Here is a 13,823-nt window from a genome sequence, read left to right as displayed (position 1 = left end):
TTTCTGATGTGAAGAAGAATTTTCTTCCGTGGAAATGTCCCCGTTTCAATACCACACCTGAGGCATAATGGTCGAAACGGCCGGCTGTACATGCTTTGCAAACACAACTACCCTTTCTAAGTACATGCTCATTTTCATTTCCAGACATTATTAGACCTTCCGGTTATCCAGGCATTATTTCCTTGTGTCCATATTTTATGTTTAGGTTTTATATCTGTCAAGTGAAACGTGCGATGGAATTGCATTGCTGACGTGAAAACGCTAAAGTTCATGTGGTTTCACTGGTTGTAGTCGTCCATGCACTTCCGTACATGTACACATGACTCGAGTTGATTATAGTAAAGTCACTAGCTGCTCCATGAATCTTTACTCCAGGGTGCTTTATTGTTCAGAGAGGCACTTTTTCACTGGTAAACCGCGGAACACTGCATTTTTAAAAGGGAGACGAGTAGCCCACCGGTTTATATTTGTTCTGCGTATTTCTCTCCCCGTGTGCATTGTTCACTCACTCACGAACTTCATGTAGTCTATGGAGTCTGCGCAAGACACATTAAACAATCTTTGCTTTGACAAGTGAAGTTTCACTGACTTTTCATGAAGTCAATAAACAAGTAAATGGAACTAAAGTTCAGTAAATCTGAAACCCCCAAACTGCCTCGAAGGGAAATAACCCTAGCTGAGAGGTTTTGGTGGAGTGGCTTGCGTTTGACTTCTTCCTAACTGCTAAAGAGCGAAGCACTGCTGTTATTCACAATGAACAAACTTCTATAATGGCGTCTTCATTATCGTCCACGTGCTTATCCCTTGTGGCGTGGACTTAAGCTCCAACAATTCTCTCCTCAATGCAGGCTAGTTTATCAGCACATAAGACTGCGCCAGAAATAATGTGGGTTACTCAAAGGGAGCTGCAAAGGGGATCGTGTTTGTGACTGCCTATTTATCAATAGAAGATCTAGAATTACATTTTAGGAATAGGGGCAAGCTTGTTTATTGGGCCCAAAATCTGGGATTTAAAAAAACCTATTTTGGCTTGTCGTTAGGGTGAATCTCAAGTTTAGAACTTTCTATACGCTTTGAAAGGGATGGGGGAAAAAGCCCCCCCCCCTTTTGAAAGGAGGGTCTGGGCAATGGCCCCTTTAGCCCTCGGATTGTGTTGTTTTGTAAATCTGGACTTTTGACATCAATTGAGGAGCTTATCTCCAAAACGCAATATTTCTTCAACCTTGTCTTCTTCAATGTATGAAACTATTTTACATTCCTATTTTGTTAAATGCATTGAAAAGTGCACGTTTCAAAACTTCTAGAATTATCCATGATAACTCAGGGCGCTGTTGTTTTGTCATCCGGGGCAAGTCAATAGAATTAAAGCTGCAGTGAATCGATCAAAACGAAAAGATTTCCCTTTTAAAAAAGCCAAGGGGATGTTTTACCAACGCCAAAATTCATTACAAGACAACCTTTTGCTGTACACGAGTAACTTAATTAGTATATTTCCAACTTCAAAGAAACTTCATTTCCGCAAAATTTTTAAGGCGCTGGGGATCACCTCCGTATTTCAGTCGACAACGATAAACCCTATAATACGATACGATTAAGTTACAGAAAGGGAAGCTTGTGCTCGCTACGTAGGCTACACGTGTAAAATGTATATCGACATTCAAGCGACGGGGGGGGGTGTTGAACGGGACTAACTTCGGCTTGTAGATAAAACACGAAGAGGTCCAAAGCCACTTTACTATCGCAACTAGGCCATTAACATTGTTCTGAGCAGGGTGATTATTTGAGAACTGCCAGAAAGAACCAAAGGGACCGGTGTGAATAAAGTGCAATCTTTTATTCATTCAAAATACACAGAGAAGTGTGTATAAGGTGAAATTAGCCGTTGTTTAGCCGAAATCGGCCAAAAAACCAATACAGAACAAAACCAAAAGCATTTATATTAATATATTAATATTAACATAACATCTACCTCGAAAGAAAATAAACTGATTATAAGGAGTAAACCTTGGGTGAAGAAATAGATTAGTAAAATAAAATAATAGTTAAAGAATTGAAAGACATATAAAAGTTTTTGCGGTTTTCTCCATCTATTCAACACCTCCTGAGATAAGTGTGCCATAGATACGCTTTAACGGTTCTCAGTCTAGAGATGATACATATGCCAGAGTAAGGCAAACTTTTTAAAAACTTTTTTGCTGTATCTAAAGAGGCTGTAATCTATTAAATTATGTTATTCCAGAAATTTAAATTTGCGTACTTCTACATACAAAGCCAACTATTTTGATGTCATTTAATGAATCCTAAATGACAAACAAAAGTGTAAACAACTTGAAATTTCTTTTTCTCGCAGAACCCACTACTTTTATAGGGTAATGTTTTGGTATACATCCCAAACGGGAATCAATTGACGTTTTAAACCCTGAAAATCTCAAATGAAAACAAAACTCCGCGTGCATCACAGTTCATCAAATTAGTGTTGATTAAATACAGTCTCTATAATGTATGCCCATATAATTTCAATCAATTAAAATAAATTTAATGACGGGAGTATGATCCCTGTTGCCCCTTCAAACATTGTACGGTGACAGAGACGTTGAAGTCTTCATGGCCTGCCAGCAAGCAGGCTTCAGGCATGCTTCGCGATCTCTTTGATTGATTCCTCCTTGATTGATTGGTTCCTGTTTTTTATCTGCACTTCTATAATGATGCCTTCAAATTGTTTCTTCAAGTCGTCCTTAGAGGAGGCGTAAATCATTTTGAGTCCCATATTGGCATCGTCAAGACACCTAGAAAGTAAGGAAATCGAGATCTTGACTTTTGAGTCAGATTACGCGGCATAACGTTCTTCTGCTTACAAAATATGGGTAAAGTTATCTATTTTTGTTCAGTCCGTTTGTGAGCTCAGTCGTCAATCAGTCTTTCCGTCATAGTAATGGTTGATAGATTACACTGTCTTGTTCCAAATACCTTATTTAAAAACATTTGGAATTTCAAATGTAAGTAAATACGTACCAGAAAATGAAAGCAAGTTTTTCCCCACCCCATTCCTTGGGAGTGTCAAAAATGCCGTATCGTGGCTCCCCTGATGTCGTCAGAGCTTTTAGGAAGTCGCTGTAGCCCCCGGCACCCTTGGTGTCGACAATCACTCGAGTCTTCTGTCGATTGATCTTAAAGATGGCCCACGGGTAGGCATGAAGGAGTTTTATGTCGTCATATAGTTTCTTAACCTCTGCATCAACTTGTATCCCCGACTAAGCGAAACAACAGAAACAAAAAAGGACTGTGAACTGTTCTTTCTTAGGGCTTTAATAACGTGTTAGGCGTCATGATTCAGATTTATGGTTAGAGGGCTTCGAATAGTGGTCTTTACTAAGACTCCTGTATCTCTCATCGTCTCTGACTCACCGTTCTGCCAAACAAGTCAGCCTTGTCAAAACGTTTGGAGTTGCGAGCCTCAATGAATCGTTTAAGTAGATCCTCCAGGTGTCTATCTTGCTTCGAATCATCACTCAGTCCAACCTTAATGACGTGAGCAAAAGAGACGAAAAGCACCACCACCTTGATGGAGAACATGATGCCGTGAAGACGTCGAAGCGAGACAGTCGGATTTCTACAACTAAACATTGACAACGCTGTAAAGGAGTATACATTATAAAGTTATACATAGTTTGACAAAGAAACAAATACTCTGCATGGGGATTCCCATACGAACAGACGTTACATTCTGGCATTTGTCAAGGAGGTTTTACCCCGAGATCAGCAAGAGTGGGTGTGCCTTTTGGGGTTGAAACCCTCCCAGCTTTGTGAGGTGTACTACTTCAATACTCGATGGAGATCTCGGGGCGCGTTTGCAAATGTACCGGTGTGGCGGCTTCAGCTGTCTCCCGGTCTCAGCAGTCCCCCCTGAATAGCCGGACATTAAACGGACGACTTTTCCGTTGTTGTGCGCAGAGATGACATGACGTATTTTACCATATTTGGTAAGGGGGACCGCTGAGACCAGGAGACAGCTGAGATCGCCACATCGGTATACATTATATAATCGGTCAACGCAGTAACAATGTAGAAGAATGCCTGGTTGTGTTGGCTGCAGAGCACTATTGTCCAAATGAAGCTGCATTTATTTGAAAGCCCCTTGAATACAAAGTAGACGATTGCCAAAATACTAAGGGCCGGAGGGGACACCACTGTCCCCGAGGTTCTCAATAGCAGACTGACCTGCGTTTGATTTCTTTTCAGCTGCTAAAGGTCACTGCCCTCACTGACTATATGGACTTATGTGTGCTCTAAACTAAATATCATTCGTAGAAATCCACCGTCACCTGTTAAACCCGTGTGGTCGAGTTAAGCTCTAACAGTTCTGTCAGTAACATTGTTGGCTTTTTTGTCAGAAAATGGGGCTTCGGAAAAATTTCCTTTGAAGCGGGTTGCACGAAATCAGCTGCAGGTGTTCGATTAATACTTATTTGACACAAAGGTGGATACAGAGCTACATTTTTATCAGCGGCAAGCTTTTATTAGGGGGCCAAAATTTGGAAGTGGGTGAGCAATCGCGTTAAACATGGTTTCTTTTTGGAACCACCCTGCACTGCGTTCTATTTGACGCTCGCGTGACGTTTCTCACATACTATACGTATTTGAACTGATCAGTCAAGCAGTCAACCTGCGTAATTTATCAGCAAACACGCGCAGATTTCATAGACGCTCGTCTGCAAGCTATTGTTACGGTTTGTTACATATTGCTTTCTCGCAGCTATACGGCTGAATTACATAGGCACTGCAAAACAATCTATCTGTAAGTTCAAAAACATAAAAAATGGGAAAATCACATAAGTCATCTTGTTAACGACAATGGTATATACACAATAAAACATGCAGTCAAATTTACAACTATATAAAAAATGAGAATCAAAATGATATGACATGAGCGAGAGTCATCAAAAAGTACGCCGACATCTATAGACATGCATGTAGAACAAACCATAACTAAACATAAGGAACGGGAGAAAAGGGAGGATGGACGTCGATGGTTGGGGAATTAAAAACAGAAGATATTTACAAACATAAAGTACTAATACTAATTTGTAAAAGGCAATTAGAATTATATTACAAAAAACCCCACTATTTCACACATACAGAAATGAAAAACAGCGGTCATTAAGTCAAATTTTGAGAACCGTGTTGAAGAAAATTGCCACAAAATGTGCTCCAGATGGTCCATGATATTTAACCTGAGCGCTTAACTGAACTTATCCCATAATTCCTCTTGAGTGAGGTACGGCCATGTAATCCTGTTTGGCGCACACGTATACTTTTCGAGCTCTGGTAAAGTGAAATTTTACCGACGGATAAACTTTTCAAGGAGTGAGATTTATACTCAAGTAGCCACTGAAGAGATCGCGACTGGGCAGTGTGCTTCTATGAAAACATCCTTAAAGAGAAAAGACATTTAATAGGAATTGGTACGAACCTGGAGTAAAAATTCAGCCGTATGTCTGATGCTATCAGGTCCAAAATTAAGAAATTTAAGGAGTATGAGCCAAATCTTTAAAATTTTCTGAAATCGGCACATTTAAATGTACGGCTTTCCGTCTCCCAAATTGCATCATAGAGATAGCTGCAAAACAGAGTGCTATTGTGTCCATTTAAACTAAGATTGTCGCAAAAATAAGGTTCCAGAAAATGAAGTTTAAGTTTCTGTTGGAAAGAAACAACGAAGAATGAAGAGAAGAAAAATATAAGACTGAAACCCAAAAGGAACCTGAGAGCATGCCATCTACATGTACTTCATATCAAACAGACTTTTCATTCTCACCAACACGATTCCACATTCTTGTCACAGAACAATTTGAAAACAGTGTAATTCACGTGCATCTATTCAAAAATAAATAGAATTGTCAACCAAAAAGTTACAATCAATAAGTACAAGATCTGGCTGACGGGTTTGGAAGTTATAAGACAAAAAACGCAATGGAGAAAAATGTAAATTAAAAAACACTGAGCAATAACAACCCCGAACTTTTTGGTGACAAACCAGGCTGTTTTGCATGAACAGAGGTAGGATTAGATGGAAGGTCATTCCATTTGGCCGTTAATTTGTTTTGAGCAACTAATTTACAAAAAAATGATTCTCAAAATCACCAGATGTCTCCATAAAGTTAATTTAGAAAAAGAACAGAAACATAAATTGACAGACTTGTTACGTGCACATAGGGAATCATTTTCTCAAACAGGTGAACTTGGTTGGACAGAAACTGTATTCCATAACACTGATACGGAAGATGCCAAACATCAGCGTTTGCCAGCCCAGCGGTTACTGTGTCATCACAAACAAGAGGCAAAGAAACAAAAAAATGACATGTTAGAGTCAGGTGTGATATCGCCACCTTCTAGTTCCTGGACAAGTCCTATAATATTGGTCAAAAAGAAGGATGGTTCTACACGATTTTACGTAGATTACAGGAAGATTTAATAATGAAGCAACTCTTAAATATGCTTGCCCGTTGCCCTGCATAGATGACAGTCTTGATGCCCTATCTGGCTCTAGATGGTTTTCATCCTTAGACCTTGCAAGCGGTTATTGGCAGGTCAAAGTGAACCCTATAGGGACAGGCAAAAGACAGCTTTCACAACAGGAATCATCCTTTATGCAATGCCCTTAGAACGTTTGAAAGGCTGATGGAATTGGTTGTGGGCGGACTTCATCTGAAAATCTGTTCTCATCTTTGCATCATTATTCGACGAGCATATATATTTCGGTTGGGTTAGGTTTCTACCAGGCTATCACAAGCAGGTCGCAAGTAACAAAGAAAATGTTTCTAATTCCAAACAGACATTTGTTATCTTGGTCACATTGTCTCAAGTAAGAGAGTATAAACTGATTCGGAGGACACGGCCAAGGTTCGTGACTGGCCCACTCCACAACATTTGAAATATGCTAGGATTTTTCTAGGGCTATGCACCTATTGTAGGTGCTTCATAAGAAATTTTGCCACCATGGCTGCACCGTTACACAAACTTGCACGGAAAAAGTTGAGTTTAACTGGACTCAGGAATGTGATACAGCCTTCAAACTACTAAAGGAGAAATTAACCTCTTCTCCTATCTTGACATTTCCAGATTTTACGTGCCACTTCTTGTTGATACAGATGCTAGTTGAACTAGCATTGGTGCAGTTATGTGCAAATTCAAAACGGTCAGAAGGTAAAAGCGTACGCAAGTTTTCAAGGTCGGTCGTACTGAGGGCAATTACAGTGTTAAAAGACGAGAGCTATTGGCTATGATCTATTTTGTTTAAAATTTTATACATTGATACGGAAATTGGTCCACATTGAGGACTGCTCATGGGTCTTTACAATGACTGTACAATTTCAGAAATGTTCCAGGTCAGCTTGCACGGTGGTCAGAAACCTTGAGCGCGTTTGAGTTTGATATATGCCATAGGCCTAGTATGCAACATAAAAAATGTAGATGCATTATCAATGCAGATTGTTATCAAGGTTGATCGAAAAGAAAGTGACAGGAACGAATCTCAAGTAATGTGTGGTTCCCTGAGTCAAACTCTTGCAGTTTGGGGCGAGGAAGATTTTTAGGAAAGCTCAACGCTGTGACCCATGCTTGGCCCCAATCATCAGATGGAAAGTGAAAAGTCCAGTCAGACTTTTGTCTCAATATTTTTCAAAGGAGGGGGCTCCCTTTTTGGGGTCTGGGCAAAGGCCCCTTTAGCCCTCGGAATATCAAATGAGGAGCTTATCTTCAAAACGCCGAACCTTAAAGTCTGAAGTCATCGTCATTGTTTGCGTAACTGTTGTGACTGAGAACTTTTCCCTTAGAGTATAGCTGGAACTTCTTCAATGTATGAAACTCTTTTACATTCCTGTTTTGTGAAATGCATTGGAAAGTTCACGTTTCAAAACTTCTAAAATTATCCATGCTTTCCTTGATAACTGAGGGCCCTGTTGTTATGTCATCTAAGCAAGTAAATAGAATTAAAGCTGCAGTGAATCAAAAGGAAAAGATCTATCTTTTGAAAAAGCCAACGGGATGTTTTACCAACGCAAAAATTCATTATGGGGCAACAATTCGCTGTGCATGAGCAACTTAATTAGTATATTTCTAACTTCATTTCAACAGAATCAGTATTCCAGTCGACAACGATGACCCTATAATAAAATGACGATACGATAAAGTTACAGAAAGGGAAGCTTGTGCTCGCTACGTACACGTATAGAATGTATATCGACATTTAAGGGGGGGTGAACGGGACTAACTTCGGCTTTTAGATAACTTACACACAAAAAGGTCCAAAGCCACTTAACTATTGCAACTATGCCATTAACATTGTTCTGAGCAGGGTGATTACTTGAAAACTGCTAGAAAGAACCAAAGGAATATGTGAATGAAGTGCAACTTTTTTATTCGAAATACGTTTAGCTGAAATCGGCCAGGAAAACCAATACAGATTACTACCAATACAGATTACTACAAAACGAAAAGCATTCAAACAAGAATAAAAACTCAGAATATTACATCCACCTCTCAAGAAAACAAACTGATTATAAGAAGTAAATCGTGAGTGAAGAAATAATTACAAAAATAAAAGTAATAGTTAAAGAATTGAAAGATATATAACAGTCAACTATTTTTCGCGGTTTTCTTCATCTATTCAGCACCTACTAAGATACATATGTGTACCATCATAGATAAGCTTTTACAGTTCTCAGTCTAGAGATGATACATATGCCAGATCAAGGCAGACTTTTTTAAAACCTTTTTTCTGCTATAGCTAAAGAGGCCGTTATCTATTAAATTATGCTATTCCAGAAATTTAAACTTGCGTGCTTTTACATGCAAAGCCAACTATTTTGCTGTCATTTAATGAATCCTAAATGACAAACAAAAGGGTAAACAACTTGAAATTTCTTTTTCTCGTAGACCCCATCACTCTTAGGGTAACGTTTTGCAACACATTCCCACCAATGTATATGTTCCAAAAGGGAATCACTTGATGTTTTTAAAACCTGAAAATCTCAAATGAAAACAAAAACTCCGCGTGCATCACAGTTCATCAAATTAGTGTTGATTAAATACAGTGTCTATAATGTGTGCCCATATAATTTCAATTAATTAAAATAAATTTAATGACGGGAGTATGATCCCTGTTGCCCCTCAAACATTTTACGGTAACAGAGAAGTTGAAGTCTTCATGGCCTGCCAGCAAGTAGGCTTCAGGCATTCTTCGCAATCCCTTTGATTAATTCTTCCTTGATTGATTGGTTCTTGTTTGTTATCTGCATTTCTATACTGAGGCCTTCAAATTTCTTCTTCAAGGTGTCCTTAGTGGAGGCGTAAATCATTTTGAGTCCAATATTGGCATCGTCAAGACACCTAGAAAGTAAGGAAAGTGAGATCTTGACTTTTGAGTCAGATTACGCGGCAAAACGTTCATCTGCTTACAAAAAATGAGTAAAGTTATCTATTTTTGTTTAGTCTGTTTGTGAGGTCAGTCGTTAATCAGTCTTTCCATTATGGTAATGGATGATAGATTGACACTGTCTTGTTTCAAATGCCTTATTTAAAAACACTTGCACAAATGTAAGTAAATACGTACCAAGAAATGAAAGCGAGTTTTTCCCCACCCCATTCCTTGGGAGTGTCAAAAATGGCGTATCGTGGCTCCCCTGATGCCATCAGAGCGTCTAGGAAGTCACTGTAGCCTCCGGCACCCTTGGCGTCGACAATCACTCGAGTCTTCTGTGGATTGATCTTAAAGATGGCCCACGGGTAGGCATGATCGTGTTTTATGTCGTCATATAGTTTCTGAACCTCAGCATCAACTTCTATCCCCGACTAAGCGAAACAACAGAAACAAAACAAAAGGATTGTGCACTGCTCTTTCTTAGGGCTTTCTTGTGTACGTTAGGCCTCGTGATGCAGATTTGTGGCTAGAGGGCTTCGAATGGTGGTCTTTACTAAGACTCCTGTATCTCTCATCGTCTCTGACTCACCATGTTGCCAAACAAGTCAGCCCCACCAAAACGTTTGGAGTTGCGAGCCTCAATGAAGCGCTTAAGTAGATCCTCCAGGTGTCTATCTTTCCTTGAATCATCACTCAGTGCAACCTCAATGACGTGAGCAAAAGAGACGAAAAGCACCACCACCTTGATGGAGAACATGATGCCGTGAGGACGTCGAAGCGAGACGGTCGAATTTCTACAACTAAACTTTGACAATTATAAAGTTGTACATGTAGTTAGACAAAGAAACAAATACTCTGCATGGGATTCCCATACGAACAGACGTTACATTCTGATGATTGTCAAGCAAGTCTTACCCTGAGATCAGCAAGTGTGGGTGTGCCTTTTGCGGTTGAAACCCTCCCAGCTTTGTGAGGTGTACTACTTCAATACTCGATGGAGTTATCGGGGAACGTTTGCAAATGTACACGAATACATAATAGAATCGGTCAAGCCAGGAAGTCACTCATCTGTAGAAAAATGCCTAGTCGTGTTAGCTGCAAAGCACTATTGTCCAAATGAAGCTGCATTTATTTGAAAAGTCCTTGAACGCAAACTAGACAACTACCAACAATACTAAGGGCCGGAGGGGAACTGTCTTTGAGGTTCTCAATGGCGGCCCAGACCAGCGCTTGATCTTTTCAGCTGCTAAAGAGCCACTGCTCTCAATCACTGTGGACTTATGTGCATTAAAATGAATATTATTCGGAGAGATCCACCATCACTAGCTAACCTGTGAGGTCGAGTTAAGCTTTAACAGTACTCCTGGTAATATTGTGGGCTCTTTGTCAGAAAAGAGGCGTGGGGAAATATCCTTTGAAGTGGGTTGCTCGAAATCAGCTGCAGATGAGTACTTGTTTGAAAATTGAACATGGGTTCACTTTTTCGAACCACCTTGAAGTGCATTCCATTTTACGCTCACGTGACATTTCTCGCAGGCTCGGGCCTGACCCAAGTATTTGAACCGACCCGCTGAGCCGGTTATATACTTGGAAAAGTATCCCACAAGGCAATGCAAAAGCATGGCGGCTTAGTTAAGCGGTGCGAAGGAAAGTCGATTTGCGATGCTGTTGTAACTACTTTAGAAAAATAATTGTATAAAGAGGCAAATTGTATTTAAGTCAAGTGAGTTGAGTGAAATTAAGGCCAATTTTACGCGCTCTCTTTTCGGTATGTCAAATTCGTGCTGAAAATTCAAATCTGCATAACGTTCTAACCCAGTTGGGCCCTTAAGGAATCCGAGGTCTTTCGTTTACTCTTACATGTCACAAATGCTAAGTATGCGTGTCCTTCTACCATTGGCCAGGCACGAGTAAGTGTGGGTGACAAAGTGACACAACTTTCGTTGCCAAAGGCCTTTGACCCGTGTCCGAGTTCTCTTATTGGTAGAAAATAATTGACGGGTCAAACGATCAACCTTCGTAATTTCACCAAACATGCGCAGATATCATGGACGCTCATCTGCAAAAAATGGACTACACAATAGAAATATTTTGTACAGCACGTAAAAGTGCAGTCCAGTCTTGTTTGTGTGCCATCAATTGTCGGGAATCTACGCTGACGTTATGGAATTTGACCTTTCGTCCAGCCCATAGTCCAGCCATATTTGCAGTGCAGTTACAGAGGGGTCATAATAGAGCCTGAAAATTTCAGAACACTCGCGTAGTCTGCCTTTGGGGATTTTATGTGGGGCCGTCTAATCACGTTTGATAATTTTGGGAAAATGATTTCTAACTGAAACCGCCCCAAATTGTCACAATTTTTCCTTTGTCTTCCTTAATTAACAATTTTTTTTGGAAAAGTCTCCTAGAAGAATTTTCTACAACGGTCTTTCTCTTCCAGCAACATCGTTCCTAGCTCTCTTTGCAGGATTGTTTTGCGTTCCCCGTGCTTACATGAAAACGAGATCGTACAGCTTTGCAAACACTTACCTCTACCTGCAGTCTATGGGTTCTAGACTTATTTAAGTTGACCTGATGGGATTTTTGTCTGCACTAAGGTTCGATTAAGCATTAGAACCTGTAGTAAAAGCAGATTTTTTTTTATGTTTATGTCATTACCAATAACAAAATCCTTAAATTAACATATTCTAGTCTGTTTTTATTTCAGCTTTCATCGGAGGACTACCATAAAATTTAATTCCGTGACTGTTCATCCTCTATAAGACCACCGCGTTGGGCTGTTCTTCATGTATTTTATATTTCCTGTTATGTTGTGATAGGTCAGTATTTGGCAGGATTTTTCCCCTTCAGGTCAGGCACATATAAGTTCCTATAACTGATGCCAGGAAATATTTTACCAAAGACCTTTTACGAGTTGAAGTTTTAAGAAGCAACTAAACCACAAAATATTACAAATTCTTACATTTTCGCATGTTTTTTCCTTTCCAATGGTTCCGGAAGCGCGCCATAGGAGTCAACTTTGAGGGTCTATATTCACATTAATTTTGCATCTGCAGACTTATTAGTAATACGAATTATCCCCAGGCACTTTGCATTTGTTGACAGTCTCCTTTGCATAACATTAAGGGTTTTTTCTCACAATAGTAGGGCTACGATATAATCCTCACTCCTCACAAATCCTTTACCTTATCTCTTTACCAAAACTGAAATCATAACGATTTCATAAGCTGTTTCGGCTGTTGTTAATTTAAGTTTCCCTGTGATATGGTGTCCCTTATTGTTAACATATTGCACAGATTACATTTACCCTTGAATTGGTACTGTAGATACAAAAATTCACCTTTATAACTTGACGTCAACTGGTATGATGATCTTTTTCTGAATATGATTTCAATTTTCATGTGTAGATGTACGCCCCTGTCTAGGTATATAATAAATTTGAACCTCTTTGGACCTATACCTGAATAGATTAAAGGCTTAAAAAACGCAGCCCTACATGACGTGGCCTGCCATGTGATGCCATCAGAGTGTCCAGTCTCTTCTACGTACAGGGCAAGTTCGAACTTAATGGCACCTGTAACTCAACAGTAAAAGGCCCTCGAAAAAAAGGACGGGTGGCAAACGATCATCGAGCAGCTCGTAAAGCTGTCCTTTCTCCATGACTGTACTCGCCTAGCCCACTGCATGATGCACTTGACCTTTGCATGAAGCGAAAACCCAAGAGACAGTAGTGGCATATTATGCCACTAGCCCTACTTTATTATAGGAAGCCCTGTCCGCCTGAAACGCCTGTTAGCAGCACCGGAAGGCATTTTCACTGCAATGACATCCCACTTGACAGTTGTTTTCTGCTAGATTACGGTGAAATAATTATTACCCCCAGGGATTATGCCCTGCACATTGTTCTGAAATCTCCTGTATAAGTTATCCTTCGGAAAGTGAAATGCTGAAAGGCACCCAGTCAACTGTACCAGGCACCGAATCGCACTGTCACTCTCTTAAACAAGTAATGCCATTTCCAAGACTTCCACTTTTCTTCAACCACGCATGGCTTTGCATGGTGCTCATCAGTCAATATTGCAATCATTATTGAAATGTAAACAGAACCTAAGTGGAGAGTATAATGGAGCACGTAGTTATGTAGGTAATTAATGCTAGCCTCAGCGCAAGACTGGATTTGCATTGGTTTGTCTCCGCGCACAATGTACTGCAGGAGACAAGGGTTGCAAACACAACCCGTGATTGCTTTCTGTAACGGTAGAGGGCGCCATTAAAAAAAACTGCATGTAATTGTTCTGAAAATTGAATCTAGGTGAAACTGCCAGTCCCACCCAAAATATTCCGGGCACATCTCATGCTCTCAAAGTATCATGAATAGTAGCGCGTATGCATCGTATGCAGTTGA

At 40.0% G+C, this 13,823-nt stretch overlaps 2 protein-coding genes across 8 annotated transcripts; both read right to left on the bottom strand.

Annotated features, from left to right (window-relative positions):
* Positions 1 to 1,819: 1,819 nt before the first annotated feature.
* Positions 1,820 to 4,535, bottom strand: LOC110982667 (actophorin-like). Of its 6 annotated transcripts, none has more exons than XM_087147627.1 (4): positions 4,323 to 4,535; positions 3,406 to 3,632; positions 3,013 to 3,251; positions 1,820 to 2,786 (listed from the first exon to the last, which is right to left on the bottom strand). In XM_087147627.1, the coding sequence occupies exons 2-4, from the start codon at positions 3,622 to 3,624 to the stop codon at positions 2,627 to 2,629; spliced, it is 618 nt and encodes a 205-aa protein (XP_087003753.1). In that variant the 5' UTR covers positions 3,625 to 3,632; positions 4,323 to 4,535; the 3' UTR covers positions 1,820 to 2,626. The 6 variants fall into 6 exon arrangements, with proteins under 6 accessions (XP_087003753.1, XP_087003754.1, XP_087003752.1 ...); XM_087147628.1 differs by lacking the exon at positions 4,323 to 4,535 and adding an exon at positions 4,219 to 4,293; XM_087147626.1 differs by lacking the exon at positions 4,323 to 4,535 and adding an exon at positions 3,861 to 3,968 and having other exon boundaries at positions 3,406 to 3,616.
* Positions 4,536 to 8,211: 3,676 nt separating this feature from the next.
* On the bottom strand, positions 8,212 to 10,479 carry LOC110982678 (actophorin-like). Of its 2 annotated transcripts, none has more exons than XM_022241272.2 (4): positions 10,334 to 10,479; positions 10,008 to 10,223; positions 9,611 to 9,849; positions 8,212 to 9,387 (listed from the first exon to the last, which is right to left on the bottom strand). In XM_022241272.2, exons 2-4 carry the CDS (start codon positions 10,173 to 10,175, stop codon positions 9,228 to 9,230), a joined length of 567 nt encoding a protein of 188 aa, XP_022096964.2. In that variant the 5' UTR covers positions 10,176 to 10,223; positions 10,334 to 10,479; the 3' UTR covers positions 8,212 to 9,227. The 2 variants fall into 2 exon arrangements, with proteins under 2 accessions (XP_022096964.2, XP_022096962.2); XM_022241270.2 differs by having other exon boundaries at positions 8,215 to 9,387; positions 10,008 to 10,218; positions 10,334 to 10,472.
* Positions 10,480 to 13,823: the final 3,344 nt, after the last annotated feature.

The sequence above is a fragment of the Acanthaster planci genome, linkage group LG16, assembly GCF_054643075.1.
Source record: "Acanthaster planci isolate LZ-2023a linkage group LG16, COTS_SCS, whole genome shotgun sequence".
Taxonomy (NCBI): domain Eukaryota; kingdom Metazoa; phylum Echinodermata; class Asteroidea; order Valvatida; family Acanthasteridae; genus Acanthaster; species Acanthaster planci.
The sequence above is the reverse complement of the archived record's forward strand: the minus strand, read 5'-3'. Positions and strand labels throughout refer to the sequence as shown.

Coding starts and splice junctions, on each gene's coding strand:
- LOC110982667 (XM_022241253.2), bottom strand. CDS start 3,919: ATGTCCGGCTATTCAGGGGGGACTGCTGAGACCGGGAGACAGCTGAAG. Junction 3,617..3,749: donor CCACTCTTGCTGATCTCGGG/GTAAAACCTCCT, acceptor GTCAATGTTTAG/TTGTAGAAATCCGACTGTCT. Junction 2,787..3,012: donor AAACTTGCTTTCATTTTCTG/GTACGTATTTAC, acceptor CTTACTTTCTAG/GTGTCTTGACGATGCCAATA.
- LOC110982678 (XM_022241272.2), bottom strand. CDS start 10,175: ATGTTCTCCATCAAGGTGGTGGTGCTTTTCGTCTCTTTTGCTCACGTC. Junction 9,850..10,007: donor CTGACTTGTTTGGCAACATG/GTGAGTCAGAGA, acceptor TGTTTCGCTTAG/TCGGGGATAGAAGTTGATGC. Junction 9,388..9,610: donor AAACTCGCTTTCATTTCTTG/GTACGTATTTAC, acceptor CTTACTTTCTAG/GTGTCTTGACGATGCCAATA.